This window comes from Anas platyrhynchos, chromosome Z (assembly GCF_047663525.1).
Source record: "Anas platyrhynchos isolate ZD024472 breed Pekin duck chromosome Z, IASCAAS_PekinDuck_T2T, whole genome shotgun sequence".
Lineage (NCBI taxonomy): Eukaryota > Metazoa > Chordata > Aves > Anseriformes > Anatidae > Anas > Anas platyrhynchos.
In genome coordinates, this window is record NC_092621.1 from 40916268 (window position 1) to 40940530 (window position 24263).

Sequence of the window (24263 nt, forward strand, 5' to 3'; positions counted from 1 at the left end):
TAAGACAAACAGTGAGAGAGTCCTCATTCTGTATTCTGTTAGGCTCAGAAAAGTTTATCTTACCATTTTTTCCTAATGTATCTTGCTGGATTTTTATTTTACGTAGATAAGGAATCATTTTTCAATCCCATTCAATATTTTTGAGGAAGGAAGATGTTTAGGGACTGCATCACCAGAAAATGAATTCAACATACCATTGTCTGCATACAGGTACATTATTGTTTTTTTTTGTTTTGTTTTTGTCATGTAATATGTTTCTACATTGCCAGTTGTTGTATCCATATAACTGTACTAAAAAAAAAATACAAAACTGTTTCCCATTGCTACCTAATACCGTAATATAGTATAATTATAATACTGTTTATACTGTATATAATACTGTAGTATAGTATAGTTATAGTATGATATTATACAGTGGATTATACTATCATTGTTGGCTAGGGTCTTCTCAGAGCATCTGTTCTCAGTTAAATTAGGATACCATTTAGTTGAAATGGATTTTTTTAGGGACTTCTGAAATCCATTTTACCAAACAAATTAGCTGAGCATTTGACTGTCTCTAACAATTCAAGTCCAGGTGCTTCTGGGACACAATGATGCATGAAGCGATGATACAGTACAGACATTTTTCTTAATGGAATGATGTCTAGTGATATAGTACAGCTGCTTTTTTTTTTAAAAAAAAAAAAAGTCATCTTTTTGTTTTTAGCGGTACTTAAACCTAAAGTTGAAACTAATACATTTAGGCACCTCATTACACATCACATCACTGATACAGAAGAAAACTTGTCAACCTTGGGTTCCAGCATAGCTATGCTATTAGCACCTTCAAGATTACACCCAATTGAAACTTCAGTGAGTTGCTAAGTACCATTTAGCTGAACTGTCACTAACTTTTAGGCAGATGTTTACTTTGCCTGTTTTTATAAATGTAGAGGCTTTTTCCATCTGTTTTCACCTAAACATGTCCCCTTCCCCCCCCCATTTTTTTTTCTTTTCTGGCAAGTATTACAGTTTGCAGGTTTCTTTATGCTGAAGTTTGCAAAGCAATCATAAAAGTTATAGAATGCTTCCATGTTCTGCACAAGTCATTGAAAGCAATCCTTCTTTTTCAATTTTCTTTTTTTGTTAAATAAGCTACAATGTACTGAACATGCTATTAAGTTCACCAATATTTCTAACTATACATATTTTATTTAATAAGATTATTTATTAATGAGGTTTAGCAACCTTCTGATTAACTACACTGATATATTGGTGAGTCTCCCTAGACAGTCACAAAATGTTCATTGACAAAAATCTTCACTCAGGGAGCAGCCGATTGGGTTAAAGCAGATGCCTTACAAAACCCATTTCTATAAAAATAATCCATTAATTTAATGCATAACTTGACCAGAAAGAAGGGCACATTTTGCTGATCTGTCTAAAGAGTGAATTGTTTATCCATACCTTTTTCATGGAAAATGGAGTATAACAGCTCTTGTAAGGAATTTCAGCAGCCTTTTGTAAGAATCCCCAACAGCCCCTTCTGCCTGAGTAAAGCATGTATGGAGCAAAAACCCACAGCTGGTACAAATCTAGGATTCTTTGGGATCTAAAATACTTTTAGCTTCCTGACTTGAGCAAGAAAAGGCAGCCAATGAATTACTGTCAGAAATCATCAATATTTTAAGTAATACTAGAGTTGTTAGTACTACTAACTTATTTTACTAAATTCTTGTGTCTAACAAGGCTAATGATACCCTGGGCTGCATTCGGAAGAGTGTTGCCAGCAGGTCAAGGGAGGTAGTTCTCCCCCTCTACTCAGCCCTGGTGAGGCCACAGCTGGAGTATTGTGTCCAGTTCAGGGCTTCCCATTACAAGAGGGACATGGAGCTACTGGAGCAAGTTCAGAGGAGGGCTATGAAGATGATTAGAGCACTGCAGCACCTCTTACATGAGGACAGGCTGAGAGAGCTGGGCCTGTTTAGCCTGGAAAAGAGAAGACTGAGGGGACACCTCACCAGTGCTCATAAATAGCTGAGCGGAGGGTGTCAAGAGGATGGAGCCAGTCTTTTTTCAGTTGTGCCTAGTGAGAGGACAAGAGGCAGTGGGCACAAACGGAAGCACAGGAGGTTCCAGCTGAATATGAGGGGGCACTTCTTTACTGTGAGGGTGACACTGGTACAGGTTGCCCAGAGAGCTGGTGGTTTCACCTTCTCTGGAGATATTCAAAACCCACCTGGCTGCCATCCTGCACAATGTGCTCTAGGTGATCCTGCTCGGCAGGGGGCTTGGGCTAGGTGATCTTCAGAGGTTCCTTCTAACCTCAGCTGTCCTGTGATTCTGTGATTGCATTCTACTTTATTGTAATTAAAATATTCAATCTCATACTGAGTTTATTTTAAATGATTTCATTTACAGATCTGTACTGAGTTTGCAACCCATAGCCAATGAAAGTGGAGTGGATGGAGAATATGATATGTGTGAAGGAATTACATTTGACGAAATTATGAAAAATGTTAACAGCTTATTACAAAGGAAATGCCAGTCTGTGAGGTCAACTAACCACTCCTTTATCATCAATATTGTTATAGTAAAAGACACGTTGACATCTACTTTATGTGCAGATGATCAATGGGATTTTCCATATGTCGTTCATTTATGGCCTTCTGTTCTTCTCCGCAATCTTCTTCCATATCACATTACTTACTCTGTAGAGGTAATTCTTCAATTCTTCCATTTTTGTGGCGTTGCCCACCTGTGTCATAAAAGTTGATTAGCTGGTTGAACTATATTTGAAAATCGATATTAAAGAAATGGCTTCTGTTAGAGTTTTTCTGTAGCAGGGTTTACAGATCTTGGAAGGGTAAGTCTGTATCTACAGAAATGAAGCAGCACCAGAATGGGAAAAATGGTGGGTTTAATCCTCACTAATTACACATATTTTAGATACATAGGTAAAGAGAAGTTTACACTGTGTAAGCTTAATCCTATGGGAGAGTCGCTTTCTGTGCAGCTTGAGCCTAACCTAAGCAGTGAAGTTTTTCCTGTGGATTATGATCACCTCAAGCAACATAAATATGTCAGCCTACATTAGCATTGTATGTGCTGTCACTAGCTGTCACTAACTTTTAGTAATGGCGTGCGTTCTCCCAGTGGTGCATTTTTGCCAGGTTTTGGCTTGAATTGCAGCCGAAGTGCAAGACGGTGCACTCTTTTTAGAAGAAATCAAATCATTAGGTGCCCTTTAACTGTTAGTGGGCCATCATTCCAAGTCTAGATATGAGCCACTGTCAAGTAAAACACCTAAATCATGTAGTGTTGACACTGGTTCCTCAGTACTAAATGTTTCATTTTGAGGATATGTCCTGATTGTGCTCCACTTCTTACTGATGTAGGTTTAGAATAATAGGGTAGGCACTGAAATGTTTTTTTCAAACGGTCTTAATGATTAGTATTTGGATGCAGGTAAAATAGTTTAATAATAATTTTTTATTACAAATGTACAATTACTAGAGCTAGAGACCATGGCCTCTGCCATGTGTTTGGAAGTAACAGAATCTTTCTGTATCTCTTTTACGAATTCAATGAAAGAAATACCGCGTTGAAGAAATCTGTCATTTAGACGTTACACGCATTTGAATTTTGTGACAGTATTTTGTTAAATACTAATGCATTGATTTGATGACAATGATGCCATGATGACAATGCATTGATTTTTTTTCAGTAAAATGTATTTAGATGTTTAAGAATGTAACAGTTAAATAATATGATAATCACTTTACAGTTTTGCCTAAATAACTTGTATCGTAATTGTCAAAGATAAGAAAATGTACACTTTTTTTTTTAATAAGGGAAATGGGAACAAATATAACACTCTGGAAGATGGATGTTCAGCCCAGATTCATAATGCAGTCTTGGATCAAACAAAATTAGATTTACAGTTGCTAAACTATCTAGATCAAAACTGGAAAAGTGAGTACCATGTAAAAAGTAATCTACCAGAAATCAGCTTCACAACATTCTACTGCATCACGGAGCTGGATAAGACTGAACTGGACATTGCTGTCCACGTGACCTACACAACTGGGCAGATGGTTATAGCAATTCACAGTCCATACTGGATGGTAAATAAAACTGGTCGAATGTTGCAGTACAAAGCTGATGGTATCCACCGCAAGCATCCTCCGGATTACAAAAAGCCACTACTTTTTTCTTTCCAGCCCAAAAACTTCTTCCAAAATAACAAGGTATTACAGCTAGTAAAATTTGAAGCTCTGTAGTTTGCTCTTGCTGTACAGGAGTGTTTTTACACTTTGAAAGCTATCTACACTGTTATGTTCCATAAACAGCATGAATCTTACTGTATTTCTTTATAAAGGCAGAATATTTTAAATAATACAGTGTGTTGATTTGTCTAGGAAATTTTACTTATGATAAGTTGAGGACTTTTTTCTTTGACTTTTTTTGAGGACATTGTTGTTGTTGTTGTTTTACTTGTGACAAGTTGAGGACAAGATCTTCATATTTACTTCTTCCGGAGTATCTTACACTTAAAATGCGTATTCCACATAGCCTGTAGTTAATGGTGGCAAAAAATATCTTTATGTGAGTCAATACTGACAATTGCAATGTCTTGTCTTTTTAATAGAAACACTAGTATGCACTTGTGTTTACATTTGTATACTCTAGATGTGATTTTAAAAGACTTAGAATTTGTTTAAAAATGTAAAGCTCCAGTGCTTGAGAAGTGAATACTTGCAGTCGTGGTTGTTAGATACAGTCTGAGTTGGTAGTAAGCTAAGGTTAAATTGCAACTTACCATTTGACTTTCCTACATGAGATTTTTAATGCTGATTACTACTGACTGAGGAATGAGTCACTACTGGCAGTTGTCTTGTCTTGACTTCTACATGCAGATACCAGTGTTTCCAATATGCGCTTACATTTATGTGTATACATGTCTATATATGTGATTCCAGATGTCAGTGTTGGTAAATTGAAAATTAATACAGGCTGCTTCTTTATAGGTGCAGCTTATGGTAACTGATAGTGAACTGTCGGATCAGTTTTCACTGGACACTGTTGGAAGTCATGGTTCTGTGAAATGCAAGAGTCATAAAAAGGAGTATCAAGTGAGTGAAACTTACCATGCAAATTCATTACTTTCTGCAAATATAAATGAAGTAAGAACAGAGCAGCATCTGTCTAACAATATTTTTCTACTCACAGGTTGGTGTCACCATAAACAACAGCAGTTTTAATATTACTAGAATTGTGACTTTCACTCCATTTTTTATGATCTCAAATAGAAGCACATACACTTTGGAAGTAGCTGAAGAAGGCAAAGAAAAGTGGATACCGATTGTTTTGCAGCAGGTAAACTTACCAAGGAAGCTATTCCAATTGTTTAAGAAAAAAAAAAATTAGTTTTAACACTCAGTGACAGGAGATAAGAGCCATGCAGTGTTCAATGACAATGTCTGAATAAATTGTATTGCTTTTTTAGTTAAGTCACCTGTGTTCTCTTACCTTTTCTCGGTGTTGTTTTAGGACTTATTGTAAACTTGCTTCACATTTATAATTGGAATGTTTTTGGTGTTACCAGCATTATAAGTAGTGGTATGCGGAAAAAGAGCTTTGCTGTTACTGTGTTCTCTCTCTGCAGTGGCACTGAAATTTGTGTGCTGTTTTTGGAGTGATACCTGGTAGAGTGGTTTGGCTGACCTGGTACATGCTATGCCACTTGCTTATAGGAAGAAGGTTCTTTGTATGGGTCAGTTCAGATAGGTCCAAACTGTTCTTCTGTTTCACTTTTTGTTTTGTTTTAACTTCCTAATACACTGTTTCTGGAGATGGATCACTGACACTCAGGCCAAGTGGTGCAGAAATGGCAGCTTTTGTCTGTGTTAACAAAGCCTACTCAGTTGGAGACTGGGTATGCAGCTTCACTTTTTGCACTGCAGTACCAATACAATTGTTTTGTGTGTGTGTTTTGAGTTCAGTGCCTCTAAGTTAATACATTGTGAGCTTCCTTCAGGACGTGTAGGAGAAACATAGCCAATCTGTGGGAGTTATTTAGGTCTATGAGAGCTGAAAGAATACTGCCTTCTGGGAAGAGTGAAATCTCCCTCTGCCTCTCCTCCAATGGGTCTTGGAAGAGAGCATACCCAGAATAGAGACAAGCCTGTTAGAATGTTAGTTCATAATATCTCAGCTTCATTCACTTCCCTGCCCAGCACCCCCCAACTCCTTCATTCTACTTTGTTGTTTTCATTTAAGCAGAATCCTTTCTGCTGCTTTTCTCTTTTTTTCCACTCTTCTTTCTTGGCAACCAATAGCCTGTCTTCTCAGGGAAAAAACAATCGTTGTGTACAGCCCATCTATTCTTGGACCTGTTTCCTGTCTGGAAAGCAGTTGATCTGTCAGAAACTTTAATTTCTACTTTTAAAATTTCCCAAAAGGTTGCAATAGGAAGGAGTTGCTGGATATCGACTAGTATGAAATAGCTTGTCAAGGACCATGATTTAAGTTAGGTATAGTGGAAGACACCTGACCAGCATGCATCTGTAGAAGAAGAAAGAAAGAAAATATTGACGAAGGCTGTAGATAAGATTGCTGCTAAATACAGATTAGAACTCTGACTATGGAGTGGAGGTAGAAATATAAATATAATGTCTGGTGAAGCAGTTAGCTAGCAAGTATGTGGCAAAACATTTGAAAACAGCATCATTTTATGACTATTGCAGTAAAGACCGTTGCAAAAAATATTTTTTCATTTCTCTATAGTTGCTTCTGTAACTTCTTATGCCAATCCTCCTTACTTATTTTAGTTTTGATTTAAAACTTTAATTTATTGTTGACATTCTCTTCAAATTTCCTCTGAGCTCTCTTATGTTCCATGTTAAGACTTGCTTGCTGTACTTGATGCTGTATTACAACATAATTTGAATTTCTTTTGTCTGCACAATATGTGTTGGTGTAGGTAACATCTTCAGTCTTGCGGTTTAACTATATTTTTTTCCTTTGTCTTTCTGCTTCCTGTGGTGTGAGAAACAATGGGAAAGGGAACTTAGTGGCATGGTAAGTTGGTGAACTAGTATTTCACCACTGAAGATCTAATTCTAGGATTCAAAATGGAATTGAATCTAAGCATCTGTTTTCTTAATCTGTATTGAAAAGAGATGCTTCTGCAGCTTTGAATGTTGTGAGTGAACAGTTTGAAATACAGGAAAAATTATGTGTTTAGATAGTCTTTGGTTTATGCTGGTATTTTCATTCTGAGTGTAGAACCACCATGAACTTTATAAGAATGCTGTTGAGTGTGAATGCAGTTGAGAGTTTTGGCTAATCATAGTTTGTTCCTTGGCAGGACTGTTTTCATTTGCTCCAAACTTTTCCATGGTTGCGATTAAAACTTTTCTTTTGTGCCTCCCTGTCTTATCATTCAGAATGTAAACTATTGAAGAGAGATTGTGTTATTTTTAAACCTAGAAGGGCTGTGAATTCAACTGTGGGTGAAAATAGCAGACTGTGCACTCTGACTAAGGCTTCATACTTAATTTTCGTGTTTCATATGCACGCATATATATACATAAATATGTGGGGTTGTGTGTGTGTATACATATATATATTATCACAAAAGAACAGCTAATGTGCCAATACCCTGCTTTCTCAAGTTACTCAGGAGTGTATTTATGCTAATATCTTTTTTTTTGTCATTGATGGTCACTATAAGACTGATCTGTAGTTTAGACTTGTTTTGCAAGAGATCTATTAACAGAAAAAAATACAGGTTTGACAATGGATTTTTTCTTTATTTCTTTTAGCAAGCACGTCCATTTTGGTGTTGTACCTCTGCCTGGCTTTATACTCTGTATTTTGCATACACTATCCATTTTAAGACTACTTGTTCTTATGAATACGAAGTCTTACATTTGTGCTTTTAGCTCCTTACTGCCTCTGTTTCTTCACTGTAGCCTGATTTTCTTTTGACTTCCTTTCAGTTTATTGTGTTGAGGTAAGTAATTACTCAGGTGTTTTAATAGAATTCCTGGTCAGACTGCACTACACTTGTGAGTAAAATTTTAGAAATTAACTTTGGGCTGAAGTGGAATGTCATTGTCTTCTCACTTAAAATGCCTGCTTTTTTTTAACAGTGTATTCCCTTTTGGCCTGAAAATGATGCCAACAAACTGCTTGTTAGAGTTGAAAATTCAGATCTGCCTCCAAAGAAGATAAATTTTGATAAGCAAGAAAATTGTCTCTTACTGCATTTGGACAACAAGGTAAATGACCTTTGGAAATTGGATAAAACAGCATAAATAAGTTCTCTGTTTTCATTCTCCCTTTTTTTTTTTTTTTTTTTTTTTTTTTTTTTTTTGCCTTTAGACTCGATCAAATATTTCAGAACCTTAGGTGAGGAAAAGGCTATATATATGCAAGTATATTATTCTCATTCACACGCTGTCTTGTTTATATAAGGATATGTACATGTTTCATTTTAAACACTTTTTGGAGAAACAGACTGTAAGAAAGATTCTTTTTTTTCCCCGTGTTTTCCAGCTAAGGCTGAAAAGTATTTACTTTAACTGTGAAGTGACACTGCTACTTTGAAAAGTAATTTTGTTGCCACTAAATTTGCCATTACATTGCAAATAGCCTCATCTAGCAGCAGTTCTGAAATACTTTGATATTTTTCATAGTAGAATATTTTGAGAGGCATTACTGAGTTTGAGTGGTTCAAGGAAGATTCCTCTACTAACAGCCTAGATTTTGAGAGTATAGAACCCCTCTTTTTTTTTTTTTTTTTTTTTTTTTGTAATTTTGCAAAATTTTTGTTACTGAATGCAGTGTTTGTCTCCTAATAACGGTATGATTTGGAATTTTTTTTACAATCATGTTAGAACGGGTTGTTCATTTCACTGTTTGGTGGTTTCATCCTATTACAGTAAAAGTTTCAGGAATATTTGAATTACATTTGCTTTATTAGAAATTAATTCTACTGTTATTTATTTTATATTTTTTTGCATCTGATAGCTTGGGGGAATTATAGTGGATGTTAACCTGACTGAACATTCTACGGTGATCACCTTTTCTAATTACCATGATGGCGCAGCACCATTTCTGTTGATAAACCACACTGAAGAAGAAATTATTGAGTATGGACAAAGGTATGCAAGAAGGGTTTTTGTGTGGATATCTGCAATGAGACACGTCACTTATTTCATGTATTGTAACCATGTCTGCTTAGCAGCAGGTAAGCAACAGGGAGGTGATCTTCCCCCTCTACTCAACCCTGGTGAGGCCACAGCTGGAGTATCGTGTCCAGTTCAGGGCTTCCCATTACAAGAGGGACATGGAGCTACTGGAGCAAGTTCAGAGGAGGGCTATGAAGATGATTAGAGCACTGCAGCACCTCTTACATGAGGACAGGCTGAGAGAGCTGGGCCTGTTTAGCCTGGAAAAGAGAAGACTGAGGGGACACCTCACCAGTGCTCATAAATAGCTGAGCGGAGGGTGTCAAGAGGATGGAGCCAGTCTTTTTTCAGTTGTTTCCAGTGAGAGGGAAAACTGTGTACATTTACAAAATGCCTAAATTACATACGGAATTAACAAAATACACACATCAGCATTTTAGGTTTATTTAATAATGGGAAGAAATTAGAGTGCTGTGTAAAACAGTATTGAAATGATACTCTGTAGAATACTCTCATCTCCTACACAGGAACATATTTTTTTAATTGTATCAGCGGTCTATGAAATTGTAGAGCAAAGTAGTTCAGTATCCAAAACTTTCTTTTTATTTTCAACTACGTGAGCTGAAATAATGGAGAAGAAAAGCCTATTTGTTATTGAATTGAATGTCTTAGTTTTGTCAGAACACCCAAAAATCTTTTGTTTTATAAACTGAATAGGATTAGTAGTTAACAGAGTGGTAAAGCCAGTCACCTGTTTATAGAAACAAAGAAAATATTTTGTGAGCTAAAAAAACTTGAGTCTCATCTTACAAGAATTTTGTGTCCTTGCATCCCTTTTGGGGCAAAGGATCTGCTTGGATATTCTGGAACTATTCATGTGCTGACTGGGTAAAATAAATAATAGATGAGCTGGAAAAGTAGTTAGATTTGAAAGTTTTCCTGTGCGACCAAGTTTAGTTTAGATTTAGCAGAAATAATAAAAATTTATAAACTAAAATTTTATAGGAGAGATGAGGGAATGGACTGGAAAACAGATGGGTAGTTATGTAAGTTTTGTTAAGCTGGACTGAAACTTAGGTTATTTTAACATATATGAACTATCTGCAGTCACTGAAAATTTATTTCCGTCTTGGTTTTCTCAAACACCTGATGGAACTGGGGTAAGTGTTTGGAGTTGAGGGTGCAAGTCTTTAAAACGTGAATTCTTCTGTTCACATTTTTCTGCATAAAACATTTTTCAAGGTGTAGTACAGAATGGTGCCAAGCATTCTACTTGTGTGGAGTGACTTAATGCTCACAGCAAATTATGTTGATCAGCACTGTGCTGCACAACCGGAGTGCAGCTGTACTGCTTCTGTTCTCAAGATGGAATGTCTTCATAATGCTTTGCTGCTGTATGCTACTGTATGCTTATAATTGCAGTGCATACTATTAGCATTATTATTCTGCAGTGCAAAGTGTAAGCATTATTACAGTGCTCTTGGACAGTATCCTTTTAAAAGCCAAATGTACTCTTTCAGACAGTCAGACCAGTGTGGACAAAATATACTTTTTTCCAGAAGTGGAAGAGCTGCTACTCAAATACAAAGATTGCAGCTGTATGCTGCTCCATTTTATATGAGGAATAAAGTCAAGCGTTTTCTTCATTTTTTTTAATCTGTAAGGATTAGTCATTTTTATTTTGTCGGGATTTTGTTCATCCCCAATGTAAATTTAATACATAAATATTGTAATGAACTATATGACAATGGGCAAGCTCCTTGCAGAGCTGTAGTAGAAAAGTCTGCCTGTTTATCTACTGTGATAAAGTAGATAGTAGAAGAGTAATAGTGTTTAAAATCTGTTTGCCAGAAAATACCCACTATATCTAGATACTAAATACTAGACATTTTTACCTTCAGCAGATTGTGTAGAGGAAAGCTTTCCTAAACAGTGGACTTTAAATGCTTTATTTTTTATATATCTTGGAGTATTAATGTTAGACAGCACAAACCTCGAATTTTCTTCTTCATGTGTGTAAGCTCTGCTTTCTAATTTTTCTGTACTTAATGTTTCCATATTAATCACAAGTGGCGAAGAAAATGATTTTTTGAAATCTACTGGGTATAATTTATTTATGAAGTATAAATATTTGTTTTTAAGTTTAAATAATACTTTTATTAATTGTGCTGAGGACGTTTTATTGCATGTTTTTATACCCTTAATGCTGTTTTCAGTTTTCATTTTCATTACTTAAAAAATAATAAAGGTGTTCTTGGTTGTTTAATGGATATGTTAGAATGCAAATGTCATTGATGCAAAATGTTTATTTACATTTTAATTTAATATTACTTCATTCTAGCTCCCTCAGTCAATTGGAAGGCTGTCTTCAGCCAAATAAGGCAGTGTTGTACACTTGGGCAGATCCAGCAGGATCTAGAAAATTGACATGGAAATGTGGAAAAATAACTGAGGAAATCACCCCAAAGGAAGTACGTCTGTTATGTAGCTCTACTTTAAATTTTATTTATTATCCTATTCTGTATCCACTGTTGCAGGTTGTTTACTTGTTTGTTTGTTTGTTTTTCACTATTTTGTTAATAAATCTAGGCATTATTTTGATACAAGCACTGTGCAGAGCAGATTCACTCAAATCACAATAAAGATGGCTGTTCTGTAGCTTCATATGCAAAAGCTGGGGATGTTAGCTTGAATAGTGGTGTGTATGCTGGCTATACTTTTATGCGTGGTTTTTATTATCCTCACATAGAATTAGTTGGAAAAGGAAGAACTGTAATATTCTTGACAATTTATACGCATGATTAGATGAATAGCTAAGTTTGCATAATAGCATTATGTTTAGCCACTATTGGCAGTACAGGAAAGATTTTCACCTTTAGAACTTTGTCTTGCTGTAGGCCTAATTCAATTCTGGGATAACTGATCCAGGAGGAACTTCATGTGATTGAATCAAGACTGTTGGTTTGCCTTTCAAGTTGCATGTCCTATGGCATTTTTGTCTATTCTCAGGGAAATAGTTCAACAGTAAAAATTGAGGAGAATTGTTTGCAGAATGTGCTGACTTGTGCAGCCATGACTTAATGATTTTCAGATCACTAACCATGGAAGCTAATATGCCTCTGCCATAACTGCTACATAATTTTACATTACTTGCTCTTGTTTTACTTTAAAAGGAAACTCCTAAATATTTTGTTTGGTGTTAGTCACTTTCTTAATTAGTCACTTTCTTCTTCAACTGAACTAAATGTATATTAAATGTTCTATTCACTAAGGTGTTTTTTCCTGCAAGTTCTGTAAGTTTTATCTATGATAAAAAGCTAAGTTAAGTTGTTGAGATGTTTATGGTGTGGTTTTGCTCACAAAGCAGCACAGGATCATTTGACAGAAGGAAAGTGATAGTATTCTTCTGGTTATGAGTTTTTGTCCAATCCATGCAGACTATAATGCCTGTCAGAACTTTCTGTGAGTTAATACATTACACACAAAAATGACAGATAAAATATGGTGCTGTGATTTACTTTGTTCCTGAACATGTTCAGTGAAGGATCCAGTGAACACCCAGAGGTGTCTGGTGAATGGCATAGTGGAGAACTTCCCCTTGTGGTACTTTGTCTCAGTAAAAAAAATGAGATAGTATATGTTAAAAGGTGTCTTGTACTAAACCTGTGTGTAACCTACCAAAACATCTTCATTTAGTTTCAAAAATAGGGAAGTATTTTAGAATGGTGTATTTTCATGTCATTATTTCCATAACAAAGAAGGTAACATGCAGTGTCTAGGCAAACACTGTGATTTTTCTGAAAGTACATCAAATAAAAATAGAGGTGTTTTTCAGGTGCTGCTTTTAAAACATTAGTGGATTTCAATGGATGGGAGAGTGCTATGGATTTTTGCGATTTAGCTAACTTATGGTGGGGAGAAAATAAAACAACACCTAACAACAACAAAACAGCATTTTTTTTTGTCTGTAATTGAGATTAGCATACATATGAAATTCCATATACAGTAAGTACAATAAGGAATCACATAAGTGAGGTTTGGGCACTGAACAGTAACAGCACTGTGTTTGCTAGAGCTTATGCCAGTAAGCGGTGTTTTCGGTTCAAAAGTGTGTGTGAGAGAGAGAGAATGAAAGACTGCTGTAAAACTTCATAATTAAAAATTTTGTTATTTTCCTATACCTTTGTAAAGTGGTCTCCTATTTCAGTTCATGTTATTATGACTTTTACATTTTCTTGTAGCGGGTAGAGCGGTGAATATTGTTGTAAAAACTTTTCCTCTCTTGTTTTGTAGGACAAAATGGAAGTACTCAGCCTGGACTGTAGAAAAGTGGTCTATTTAGCATCATTTTTTGAAGGTTTGCAGCGTATTGTCCTGATCACTGAAGATAAGAATGTTTTTAAACTGGCATATGAAAGTATAAAGGCAGAACTAGCAGAACAAGAAATCATTCTGTCTTTACAAGATGTCGGAATTTCATTGGTTAATAATTATACAAAGCAGGAGGTGTCCTACATTGGAATTACAAGGTAAGTTATGTAGTGTGCAGTGATATAAAATGTTTAACTTAAGGTATTTTCACTAACTGAATTTCATTTTTGGGTAGAATCAAAGAGAGAACAGAGAGCTGCATAAGAGTATTTAGAACTGGATTTTTATATTTTGCTGTTGTAATGGGAAGTGGTTTCACTGTGTTTTATATTAATGCAAATGCTTTCTGTATATGTGGGTGGATGTATATATTTTTGCAACATAAGCATAACTGTATACCAAGCTTCCCAATACATTGAACAGAGTTGTTTCCTGTCTGTATGGTTTGGGAAGTGATAATAGAGTTTTAAGGAGTAGTATGTGAGGATAATTTGTCAGTGAATTTTTCTATCTTCAGATAGAATCAGCAACGTTTCTGTTTTCTATTTTGAAAATCCTGGTGCAGCAGTAGCAGCTTGTAGTTCTTGCTAGCTTTGACTGAGAAATTATCCTTTAGCCCTTAGGTACTTTCCCACTTCTTTTCCATGCAGCTGGCACTCCTTATTCATGTTAGTCAGCAGGGGAACACTCAATTCTCTAAAACTGATCCCTCCAATATTTCTGCCTTCTTCCTGCTTTTTTGCCACCTAACCTTACCCATAAAAGTGGCCTAGAAGAAATCTGGAGAGGGACTCTCTCAGGGAGTGTAGCCATGGAACCAGGAATAATGGCTTTGAGCAAATGGAGGAGAGATTTAGATCAGATGTGACATGAGGAAGGAATTCTTCACTTGGAGCACAAAGCGCACCTGGGCATTAGTGCTGAAGATGCACCTTGCTTCTGTTCTTTTCTGTAAAGAATAGAAATTACCTAAAAAACAGTGTTAACAATAAACCCAGGGCACAGGATGGGAGGTGCAGGGCAGTCCCTGTGGCCAAGGGGCAGCCTTTCTCTCTGGCAAGCCAAATGGCCCGGGGGAGTCAGCCCCAGAAAAGGGACCCTCAGCCCCTCAACCCTCCTTCTTGTCCACGTGAGGCATCTTCCAGGCCGCTCCCAACACAGCCGCTGTTGGCCATGAGTGGGCCACTCCATCACAGAGGCTGGCTGAGGTTACAGTGGCCACCAGTGCCCTGGGCCCTATAAAGCAGGCCCCCTGCAGCTGGCCCACCACTCGCTGAGCATCTCGGCCCTCTGATTGCCAGCTTGTGCAGCAGGAAGGAGACTAGGAGAGCAAGGCGAGCAGCAGGCCTCCTTGGTGTGCGAGGACAGCCATGCAGTCTGCTGAAGCTCAAGAAGGAATGCACCTGAGCAGAAGGAGGTGTCGTGGGCGGAGGGATGGCGCCAGTGGCACAAGAGACACCACTGCCTGAGGGACCTCTGGTTCCCACAGACAGATAGAGGCGGTATCATTGGCACCGCAATGATGCAGGGAACAGGCTGGCCCCTCAAATACCCAGCGACAGGGGGCCTGGGCCTTCCCATAGGTGCAATGGTGATGTGGGGCGAAGTCAGAAACATCAGGCAGGCAGCCGCAGGGAGCAGAGGTGTGCCCATAGTCTGGAGCACAGTGCAGGACCCAGCCATGGCTGTAAGCCAGATGGCACCATCGGACCCATGCATGAAAATCAAGCCAACAGTGGCATGGGACTGAGGTGTGGCACTGCACAATCCCCTGGTTCAGCACCCTGGCCTGAGAACATTCCTGATGGAAGGCATCCCATTTGGGCAGTCCTGGGCAAGGACTGGCTTAGCCTTCTGCCCAGCACCGTGGAGCCCATGGAGCTGGATCCACCAGATGTGGAGGAACAGATGGAAGTGGATCCACCTCTGCCAGGACAGACCTGGGACTACTGCAGCATGTCTTCGTGCTCTGCCATCCGAGAGCACCAACATCATCGCAGGAGTGCCTGGCGAGCTCCCTACTCGTTGCTCAGGCTCCATCGCAAGCATTAGCTTGGAGCCACCAAACACCACGGACATCCCGCAGGCTTACCTGCAAGATGTCCTGGCAATAAACAGCTCTTGCTGATTCTCAGGGGTTGTGTGAGTGCTTCCTTTCTGGGAGGGAAGATGGGCTAAACTTACTCCAGGGGAGGTTTAGATTGGATGTTAGGAAGAACTTCTTTACTGAAAAGGTTGTTAGTCATTGGAATGGGCTGCCCAGGGAAATGGTGGAGTCACCATCCCTGGAGGTCTTTAAAAGACGTTTAGATGTAGAGCTTAGGGATATGGTTTAGTGGAGGACTTGTTAGTGTTAGGTCAGAGGTTGGACGAGGTGATCTTGGAGGTCTCTTCCAACCTAGGTGATTCTGTGATTGTGGAGACTTGAAGACTGTAATACCTTTGCTTTGTTACTGTATCGTTTTCAGAGGGGAGCAGAAAAGAAACTTTACAATACTAAAGCATTGGCTATGATGTGTTTATGCAGGGGCTCTTTAGATTGCTAAAGGGGTACTTGTATATGTCACTGCCATACTCCACCTGCTTTTGTATGTTCATATCTGTGAGGTTGCTAGACAGAGGATTTTCTTTTTCCTCTAAATTCTTTGTACTTCACTGCAAAACAAGCAGAAACTTAATGTATGTGTATACTTCACTGATTCAGCTCTGCCATTCGCTAAGAAAATTCAAATCCTTGCCCTCACTTGAGAAACAGTGCTGTAATAATTATCTAAACAGTGGAAATCTAGATTTTTAAAAGTGGCAGCTAAATGCCCAGATTCAAAATACGGATTTCTTTTGGGAAGTGGTCATCCATAGTCAGGAGTCTAGCCATGGTTATAGGTGGTACTTATCTGTTATTAATCAAAGGAGGTGTCAAGCTCCTGAAGCCAGTTTCTGAAGATGACAAGTGAATCCTTGGTTACAGTGAAAAAAAACAAACAACAAAAATTGTCATTCAGAATGCTGATGTTTTTGTCTATCTTCTACAAAAATAGAAGCAAGAGGCAATTTGTATCTAACATGATGCAGAAACAAGTTTTACTGTGCAAGAAATGGGATCCCAGTGCATTTAGAAAAAGAAAATGATAACAAAAGCAAACAAAAAACCTACAGCTGTTTCAAATCGGTACTCTATTTTGTAGCTGTTATTTTGTCCTCTAGCTCACATTTATTTTTTATGTTTTAACTCGTTCTGCCATTGATGTATCTGAATACAGACACGGATGTAGCTAGAAGGAATTGGATTAGGGAGCTATGTACATTTATTTTGTATAGTAACTTGTGGAAAGAATGAATATTCTCCACTTGTCTGACAGTTGTTGGTTTGTGCCCTATATCATACATGTACATTCTGTTTGATTGCAAGGTGAAATCAGACGTAAGAGCTTCTCACAGAAGCAGTAGAACTAAGCAGAAAAGATGCCAGAGCCCTTTAAAGATAATGGATAACTTTAGTCTTTCATTAATAATAAAAGAAGGAAAGAATAGAAAAGAATGATTCTGGGATACTGTAAACAAAGAAACAGCAACAACAACAAAAAAACAAAACAAACAAATCCTACAACACTATGAAATCAGTAGAGGAAACACATAAACTGAAACACTGTCTAGTAATTTAGGCAGATCAAGTGAAGAAACTATCAAATATAAGAAGCAGTTCAGGCAATGTTTTCTGTTGACTTGAGAAACTCAATTTCTACTGAATCAACCATGCCAAAATATATGCAGGAATATGCGCAGAAGCCCACAATGAGTCTGTAGAATAACAGATGTAGTACTGTTGAAACTGAGTTCCTTGACAAAGTGTCCTTACCTGCCTACCTTTGTTAAACTGGGGAGATAAAAAGAAAAAACAAAAACTTGCTATTTATCTTTCCTTATTTCTTTGGTACAGAGAAGGAAGTGGGTGATTTGGGTCATTTTTATTTACAACATGAGTGTTTTATTATGTGTTTTCTCATTCCATAGTTACTACGTATTAAAAGCTATACTGAGGCATGTAAAACTTGTTTTGTACTTGCTAAATCTTTTCTTTTGTTTTCAAAGTTCTGATGTGGTTTGGGAGACAAAACCTGAGAAGAAATCAAGATGGAGACCAATGAGTGTTAAGCAAACTGATAAATTAGAACAAGAATTCAAAGATTACAGTGAGCTAACTCCTTCAGAAAATAAGATTATTGAGTTGGAATCCAATGTCTTGGTAATACTGATCATTCTCTAAATCTGTTGTTAATAGTTGTGTACAGGAAAAAGATCATGTATCAGTTTTTGCCATCTATGAAAAACTTACAGTGATAATTGAGATGATTGATTTACCCTGTTCATTTGAAATCCCATTTTTTTCTTTGCCTGGGAAAAAAATCTTTGTCTAGAAAGAGAAATCCAAAAATATTTGACAGTTTGCTGTAGACCTGTTTTTGTTAGCCTCTAACTTTGAAATGGAACTGTAACATTTTTACTGGTCACGGGACTAAATATTCACAAAGATACAATAAAGAAATTCTGCATTTTTTTCATCTGTTATACCTGGAAGGAGGGCAGGATGTTAGTTTGAGGGAGTGTTTGTCTTAACACAAAATCTTGTATTTTCCCTCGTTGTGGTATACCACAGTGAGACATAATTCAGCTGTGTCATTCTGTCACATAAATACAAAAAAAAAAATCCAGAAATAATTCTAGAAAGTAAAAGGATGTTATGCTCTGAATGCTGCTATCCTTGTCTGTAGATAAATTCAAGATACTCATTAGAAACGTGTTGTTGGTAAATTAACATAGCATAGGTAAATAAGCTGCAAGACTTTTACTGTTAAGCTTTTATTACAATGTTAACGAGAAGTGTAAATTTTAAAGTACATTATAACAATCATGTAGCATAACAACTTTTCTTTAATACAAATAACTTTTATTTTAACAATAGGTGTGTTTAACTCCTAATGGATGTAACATGAAAATTCAACAACCCAATGAGATTCCTATTAGAAGGAATTACCTACCGGCTTTGAAAGTAGAGTACAGTTCATCAGCACATCAGAAGTCTTTCAGAATTCAAGTTTACAGGATACAGGTGAGTCTTGTCAGAGAACAGAGAATTATTTATTAAGAAAAAGTGCCTTTTAAGGAAACTTGGATTTATTTTCAGATTTGTTTGCATTTTTCATTTCTTGAATTTAATTTTGCTCAGTGGCTTCGGCATCAGTGCTTCTCAATCTTTGAAAAGAAATACTGCTTAAATGCTTCTGAAAAAAAAACACCATAGTCACCTATGACTGTTGAGGAAAATGTTACTGTTCATATTCCATGCTTTTTCCTGCTCTTATTTATGACCAACTAAAAATCAGGTATAATTTGCTATTTTCTGCGAATTACATGTTCAAGTTTTTAAAACAAATCCTTTGTAACAATTTTGTGAACCACTTGTAACCACCAGCTGGGAGAAACTTTTCTAGACTATTTGGATTGGATAGTTTCATTTTGAAAACTGAGATATTGTGAACCATAGTAGTTGCTTTTTTCCTGCTTTTGAATTGGTGGAATGCTACAGGTAATGCTCATAATTCTTGTGTTTTTCCTACTTGTGAAATATTTAACTACTGAAAAGCTAACATGCTACACCTTGTCCTGTCCTTACCCCTATTAGATACAAAACCAGATTCCTGGAGCCATATTTCCCTTTGTGTTCTATCCTATTAAACCTCCAAAGTCCATCACCTTGGATTCAGGTTTGTTGTTCTAGCTTAACGTAATCTTTACTAATAAAATTACAAGATAGCTTGCTTTTAATGAAGTGAACCTTGCCACTTTTATCAGATGAAGACCATTCGTGCTTACTGACTACACAGAACACACATACTAATTCTAGAGACAGGGAGGTAATTTGGTTTTCTCTGTATCTTCTTTGTAGAGAAAATTACCATCTAAACAGCAATTAGAATAAACAGACAAAAACAGCAACAAAACATTTTATCCATTGATATCATACCTTTTAAGCACATCTTTCTGACAAACCAATTCATTGCTCTTGGAGATTTTAAGGTGTAAGTTAAATTTATTTTGAGCTTAAAATGGGCTTTTAGCAGTTGGATTCAGACCACAACTAAAGCTGAGAGCTGACCATCTTAGGAGGGGAGTTCCCTGATGAAAATAAGAAATGTTCAAAACTTTGCTAGACTTGATGATTGTGAATCTGTTTCATGGTTTCTGTATTACTTGTGTTTGAAGTTCAGAAACAGTGAGGATTTTTAATAATCACTTTTCATCTTCAGTGGCCAAAACTTTCCCTACTGCCTAAAATAAGTTGTTCATAGTAATCATGTTGTTTAAAAAGCATGTTTTTTTATTTGCTTGCATACAATACATGACTTACGTGAATAAGAAAAGAAACGTGATAATACCAGTCTGAACTCAAAATTGCTATGCGATGCACCATCTCCTTAGATGGCAAAGTATATTTTGTGTGTCTTGTTTGTAACCTACCCGGTTCTCCATGGAACAGAGTATAGACCTCAAAGTCAGTGTACAATGTGGGGAACTGCAGTCTTACATTAACTTACTTAGGGCAAAGTCACTTGGAAGATCAGCATAATGTCAAGAGAGATTCTGAGTTGAAATACAAGAATTTGAAATATAAAGAATACTATATAGCTTCTTTTCAGAAGCTATTAAAATGGCAGGTTTTTATCCTGAATATGATCAATTTTAAGCTAGAGTTCATAAAGCTGAAGATTTTTTAAAAAATTTTTTTATTTTTGTATTGGTCTTTGAAGAATTTTTTTTACAAGACTAGGGAAATTATATGTCTAAGATTATATCATGATTAATTTGCATTTAGATGGTACATTTTCAGAGATAACTGAAATAGGATTTTGATACTCCATTTCACCCTTGTCTTCCTATTCCTTCCTGTTCCTGCTCTTTTCAGTGATTTATTTGTTTGCCAGTCACATCCATTATATAATCCTACTCCATAGGATTGAAAAAATCCTGAACACATATGACATTTTCATATTAAAAACATAAAGGTATGTCGATCATGGAAAGATCTGTGCTGATCTGTTTTTATTTTACAACTTCATAGCACCAAAACCATTTACCGATGTCAGTATTGTTATGAGAACTGCAGGACATTCACAAATATCTCATATTAAGTAAGTATTTTGACATATTCCATCTTTTTGCCATTGATTATGTTTAATCAAGCTTAAAAATTAAAATCAATTAGGGGCAAACATAATGCAAGATAATTTTACACCAAATCATACTGGTAAAAATAAGAGCTCTTCAGAAAGAGATGTGAAAACGCAGCCCTCTATTAACCACAGAACTACAGAGTAATGAAGAATTTTCAATTCTTCTAATGAAGATTTTTAGTCTTTTCCTCATTTGGTAAAAACCAGCAAACATAATAATAATAATAATAATAATAGTAATAATCATAATAATAATAAACTCTACACGGCAGTGTTACATGCTGCTAATTTATTGAAATTATTCTGGATACAGGAAATACCTTTGCCTTAGAGCACTGTAGGAAACCTTTTGACCAATAATGACAAATTCCTTAAAAAAATCTTAAGTTCATAAGTAAGTGATATAAATACCCTGTATGATTACGTTTTGTAGTTCAACTCATTTCATAATCTAAAGTATTACATCTTTTTTTAAAAACAATTCAATAATACTTTTTTGATTTTTGTGTAGGTACTTCAAGGTCCTGATTCAAGAGATGGATCTCAGATTAGATCTTGGTTTCCTCTATGCACTGGTTGAATTCTTTACACAGACTGATGTACCAAATGGCCAACAGGTAGAAACCTTCTGTTTGAAGATGAATAGATTTTTAATATGTAATTATTCAACTTGTATTTTAAAACAGAATCAACAGGAACAAGTATACAAAGCACAAAAACTTGATGTTCTGTGTCCTTGGTACTGGTTAAGTGTTGTGCCTGGGACTAATATGAAGATAAGATGTTTTCAAGAGTTACTGTTTCCTGAGGCAAATAATAAAGTCTTTTCTTTATCTTTATGTTGCATGCTATGCAAAGAAGGCTTTAACCTCTTCTGAAAAGAATAAAAGTAGTAATGATGTATGTAGAGTATTGGGTCTTACTAATGCCTGGAAGATCAGCTCATTAAGGACCCAGGTCAGGAGAGAAGTTAAAATAACAATACTCTTTTCATTAACCCATTTTATTTTAAAAAACAATATATGAAAATATTGGCCAGGATATCAGTAAAACTTATCTGCTCATCAGAGCAAGAGAATGTAAGAGGAATAGAGAGACAGGTTATTCAAAAAAGTGAAAGTGTCTTCAGCAATTCTATGCAAAATTGTTGTTAGATGATGCAGTTGACATGTTTCCACTAAGTTGAAAGGAGAGGGCAGTGGGAGAGAACAGAGGGGGAACACAAGGAGTTCATACTGAAGAAGAGTAGAAAAAGTATGAGACATAAGGTGGTTTCCTTGGGGATTAACCAAGGAATAATATATATATATAATAACCAACTTAGGGTTCTTTGACCACGGGAAGGTCTATGCTACACCGGGCCTGATGGCACCGGATGGGATGCGCCTCTCTCGGAGAGGGGTAAGGATCTTTGGTCAGGAGTTGGCAGGGCTGATAGATAGGGCTTTAAACTAGAGTTGAAGGGGGAAGGGGCTAAAACCAGGCACACCGGTGAAGACCTAAGGGATGGTACGCTAGAATCAGAGGGGCTGTGTGCCATTGAGGTCCTTCGGTTAGATCCACAAGGTGTTGAGTGTAAGGAGACGCACCTGAGATGCTTCTACACGAACGCACGCAGTATGAGGAATAAAATGGATGAGATAGAAGTCCTGGCCCAGTCCCGCAACTAAGACATCATCAGCATAAGCGAAACCTGGTGGGATGAGTCCTGTGACTGGGGTGTTGCGACAGATGGTTACAGGCTCTTCAGGAGGGACAGGCAGGGTAGGCGAGGTGGTGGGGTGGCGATGTATGTGAAGCAGGGGCTGGACTGTGTGGAACTTCAGGTCGGCGATGGCAAAGTTGAGAGCCTCTGGGTAAGGATCAAGGGATGAACGAATAAAGGGGATGTCGTTGTGGGAGTCTATTACAGACCGCCTGGCCAGGACGATAGCGCCGATAAATTATTCTTCACAGAACTAAGAGAGGCCTTGAGATTAACTCCCCTTGTCCTTATGGGGGACTTCAACTTGCCAGACGTTAACTGGGAGTGCCACACAGCTGACACGAGCAAGTCCAGGAGGTTCATGAAGCACCTAGATGATAACTTCTTGGTGCAGGTGCTAACGGAGCCAACTAGGAAAGGTGCCCTCCTAGACCTGTTGCTAGAAAACAGAGAGGGTCTGGTGGGAGATGTGGTGATTGGTGGCCGCCTCGGTCATAGCGACCATGAAGTGGTTGAGTTCAAAATTTACGGTGACAGAAGGAAAAGTGCCACCAAAACCTCATCCCTAGATATGGGGAAAGTGGACTTCAGGCTGCTCAGGGAACTAGTCAGCAAGGTCCCCTGGGAAGCTGCTCTTGAAGGCCTCGATGTCCACCAGTGCTGGTCATTCTTTAAGCGATGCCTCCTAGAAGCACAAGATCAGGCAATTCCTAAATACCGCAAGTCAGGCAGGCGGGGCAGGAGGCCGGCATGGCTGACCAGGAACATTCTAATGGAGATTAGGCGGAAACAGAGAGTGTTTCGCTACTGGAAGGAGGGCCAGGTGTCATGGAAAGAATACAGGGATGCTGTTCGTGTTTGTAGGAAGAAAATTCGTGTGGCTAAAGCACACCTAGAGCTGAAGCTGGCTGTGTCTGTGAGAGAAAATAAAAAGGGTTTTTTTAAATATGTGAATGGAAAAAGGAGAACTAAAGAATACATAGGGCCGCTCCTTGATAGGGAAGGTCTCCTCACAGACAATGACATAGGCAAAGCAGAGACGCTTAACGCGTTCTTTGCCTCTGTCTTCAATGCCGATGATGGGCTTCGGGACCCAGGGTGCCCTGAGCTGGAGGACTGGGACGGTGGGGATGACAAACTCCCAACCGACCCTGAACGTGTGTGGGATTTGCTACTCCACCTGGATCCCTACAAGTCCATGGGTCCGGATGGGATTCATCCCCGGGTGCTGAAAGAGCTGGCGGACATCATCGCAGAACCTCTCTCAATTATTTTTCAACGATCCTGGGAATTTGGAGAGGTCCCGGTAGACTGGAAGCTGGCAAATGTTGTGCCGATTTTCAAGAAGGGTCAGAAGGAAGACCCTAGCAATTACAGGCCTGTCAGTCTCACGTCAGTGCATGGTAAAATCATGGAGAAGATGGTTCTCGAACTTATTGAGGCGCACCTGGGGGACAAAGCAGTCATTGGTCCCAGCCAGCATGGGTTTGTGAAGGGTAGGTCCTGCCTAACTAACCTGATTTCCTTTTATGATAAGATCACCCGTATGGTGGACCAAGGGAAACCAGCTGATGTGATTTTTTTGGACTTCAGCAAGGCTTTTGACACGGTTTCCCATAGGATCCTACTGGACAAAATGTCCACCATACAGCTAAATAAAAACATCATACGATGGGTGAGCAATTGGCTAACGGGCAGGGCCCAAAGGGTTATGGTAAATGGGGCTGCGTCAGGCTGGCGGGCGGTCACCAGTGGGGTCCCTCAAGGCTCCATTTT

The 24263-nt window shown here is 37.8% G+C and overlaps 1 protein-coding gene across 4 annotated transcripts in view; it reads left to right on the plus strand.

The window, feature by feature from the left end:
- VPS13A (vacuolar protein sorting 13 homolog A) overlaps window positions 1-24263 on the plus strand; it is a 125054-nt gene that overhangs the window by 72737 nt on the left and 28054 nt on the right. For 2 of the 4 annotated variants that reach the window (XM_072031723.1, XM_072031722.1), the window contains exons 46-60: window positions 107-210; window positions 2404-2701; window positions 3837-4232; window positions 5013-5117; window positions 5215-5360; window positions 7026-7065; window positions 8142-8270; window positions 9022-9155; window positions 11524-11653; window positions 13476-13711; window positions 17643-17796; window positions 18514-18660; window positions 19234-19315; window positions 20671-20740; window positions 21294-21399. In XM_072031723.1, coding sequence (XP_071887824.1) covers window positions 107-210; window positions 2404-2701; window positions 3837-4232; window positions 5013-5117; window positions 5215-5360; window positions 7026-7065; window positions 8142-8270; window positions 9022-9155; window positions 11524-11653; window positions 13476-13711; window positions 17643-17796; window positions 18514-18660; window positions 19234-19315; window positions 20671-20740; window positions 21294-21399 — 2277 coding nt within the window. Of the gene's footprint in view, window positions 1-106; window positions 211-2403; window positions 2702-3836; window positions 4233-5012; window positions 5118-5214; window positions 5362-7025; window positions 7066-8141; window positions 8271-9021; window positions 9156-11523; window positions 11654-13475; window positions 13712-17642; window positions 17797-18513; window positions 18661-19233; window positions 19316-20670; window positions 20741-21293; window positions 21400-24263 lie in introns of all 4 variants that reach the window. The other 2 variants (XM_038170117.2, XM_038170119.2) reach the window with 1 other exon arrangement.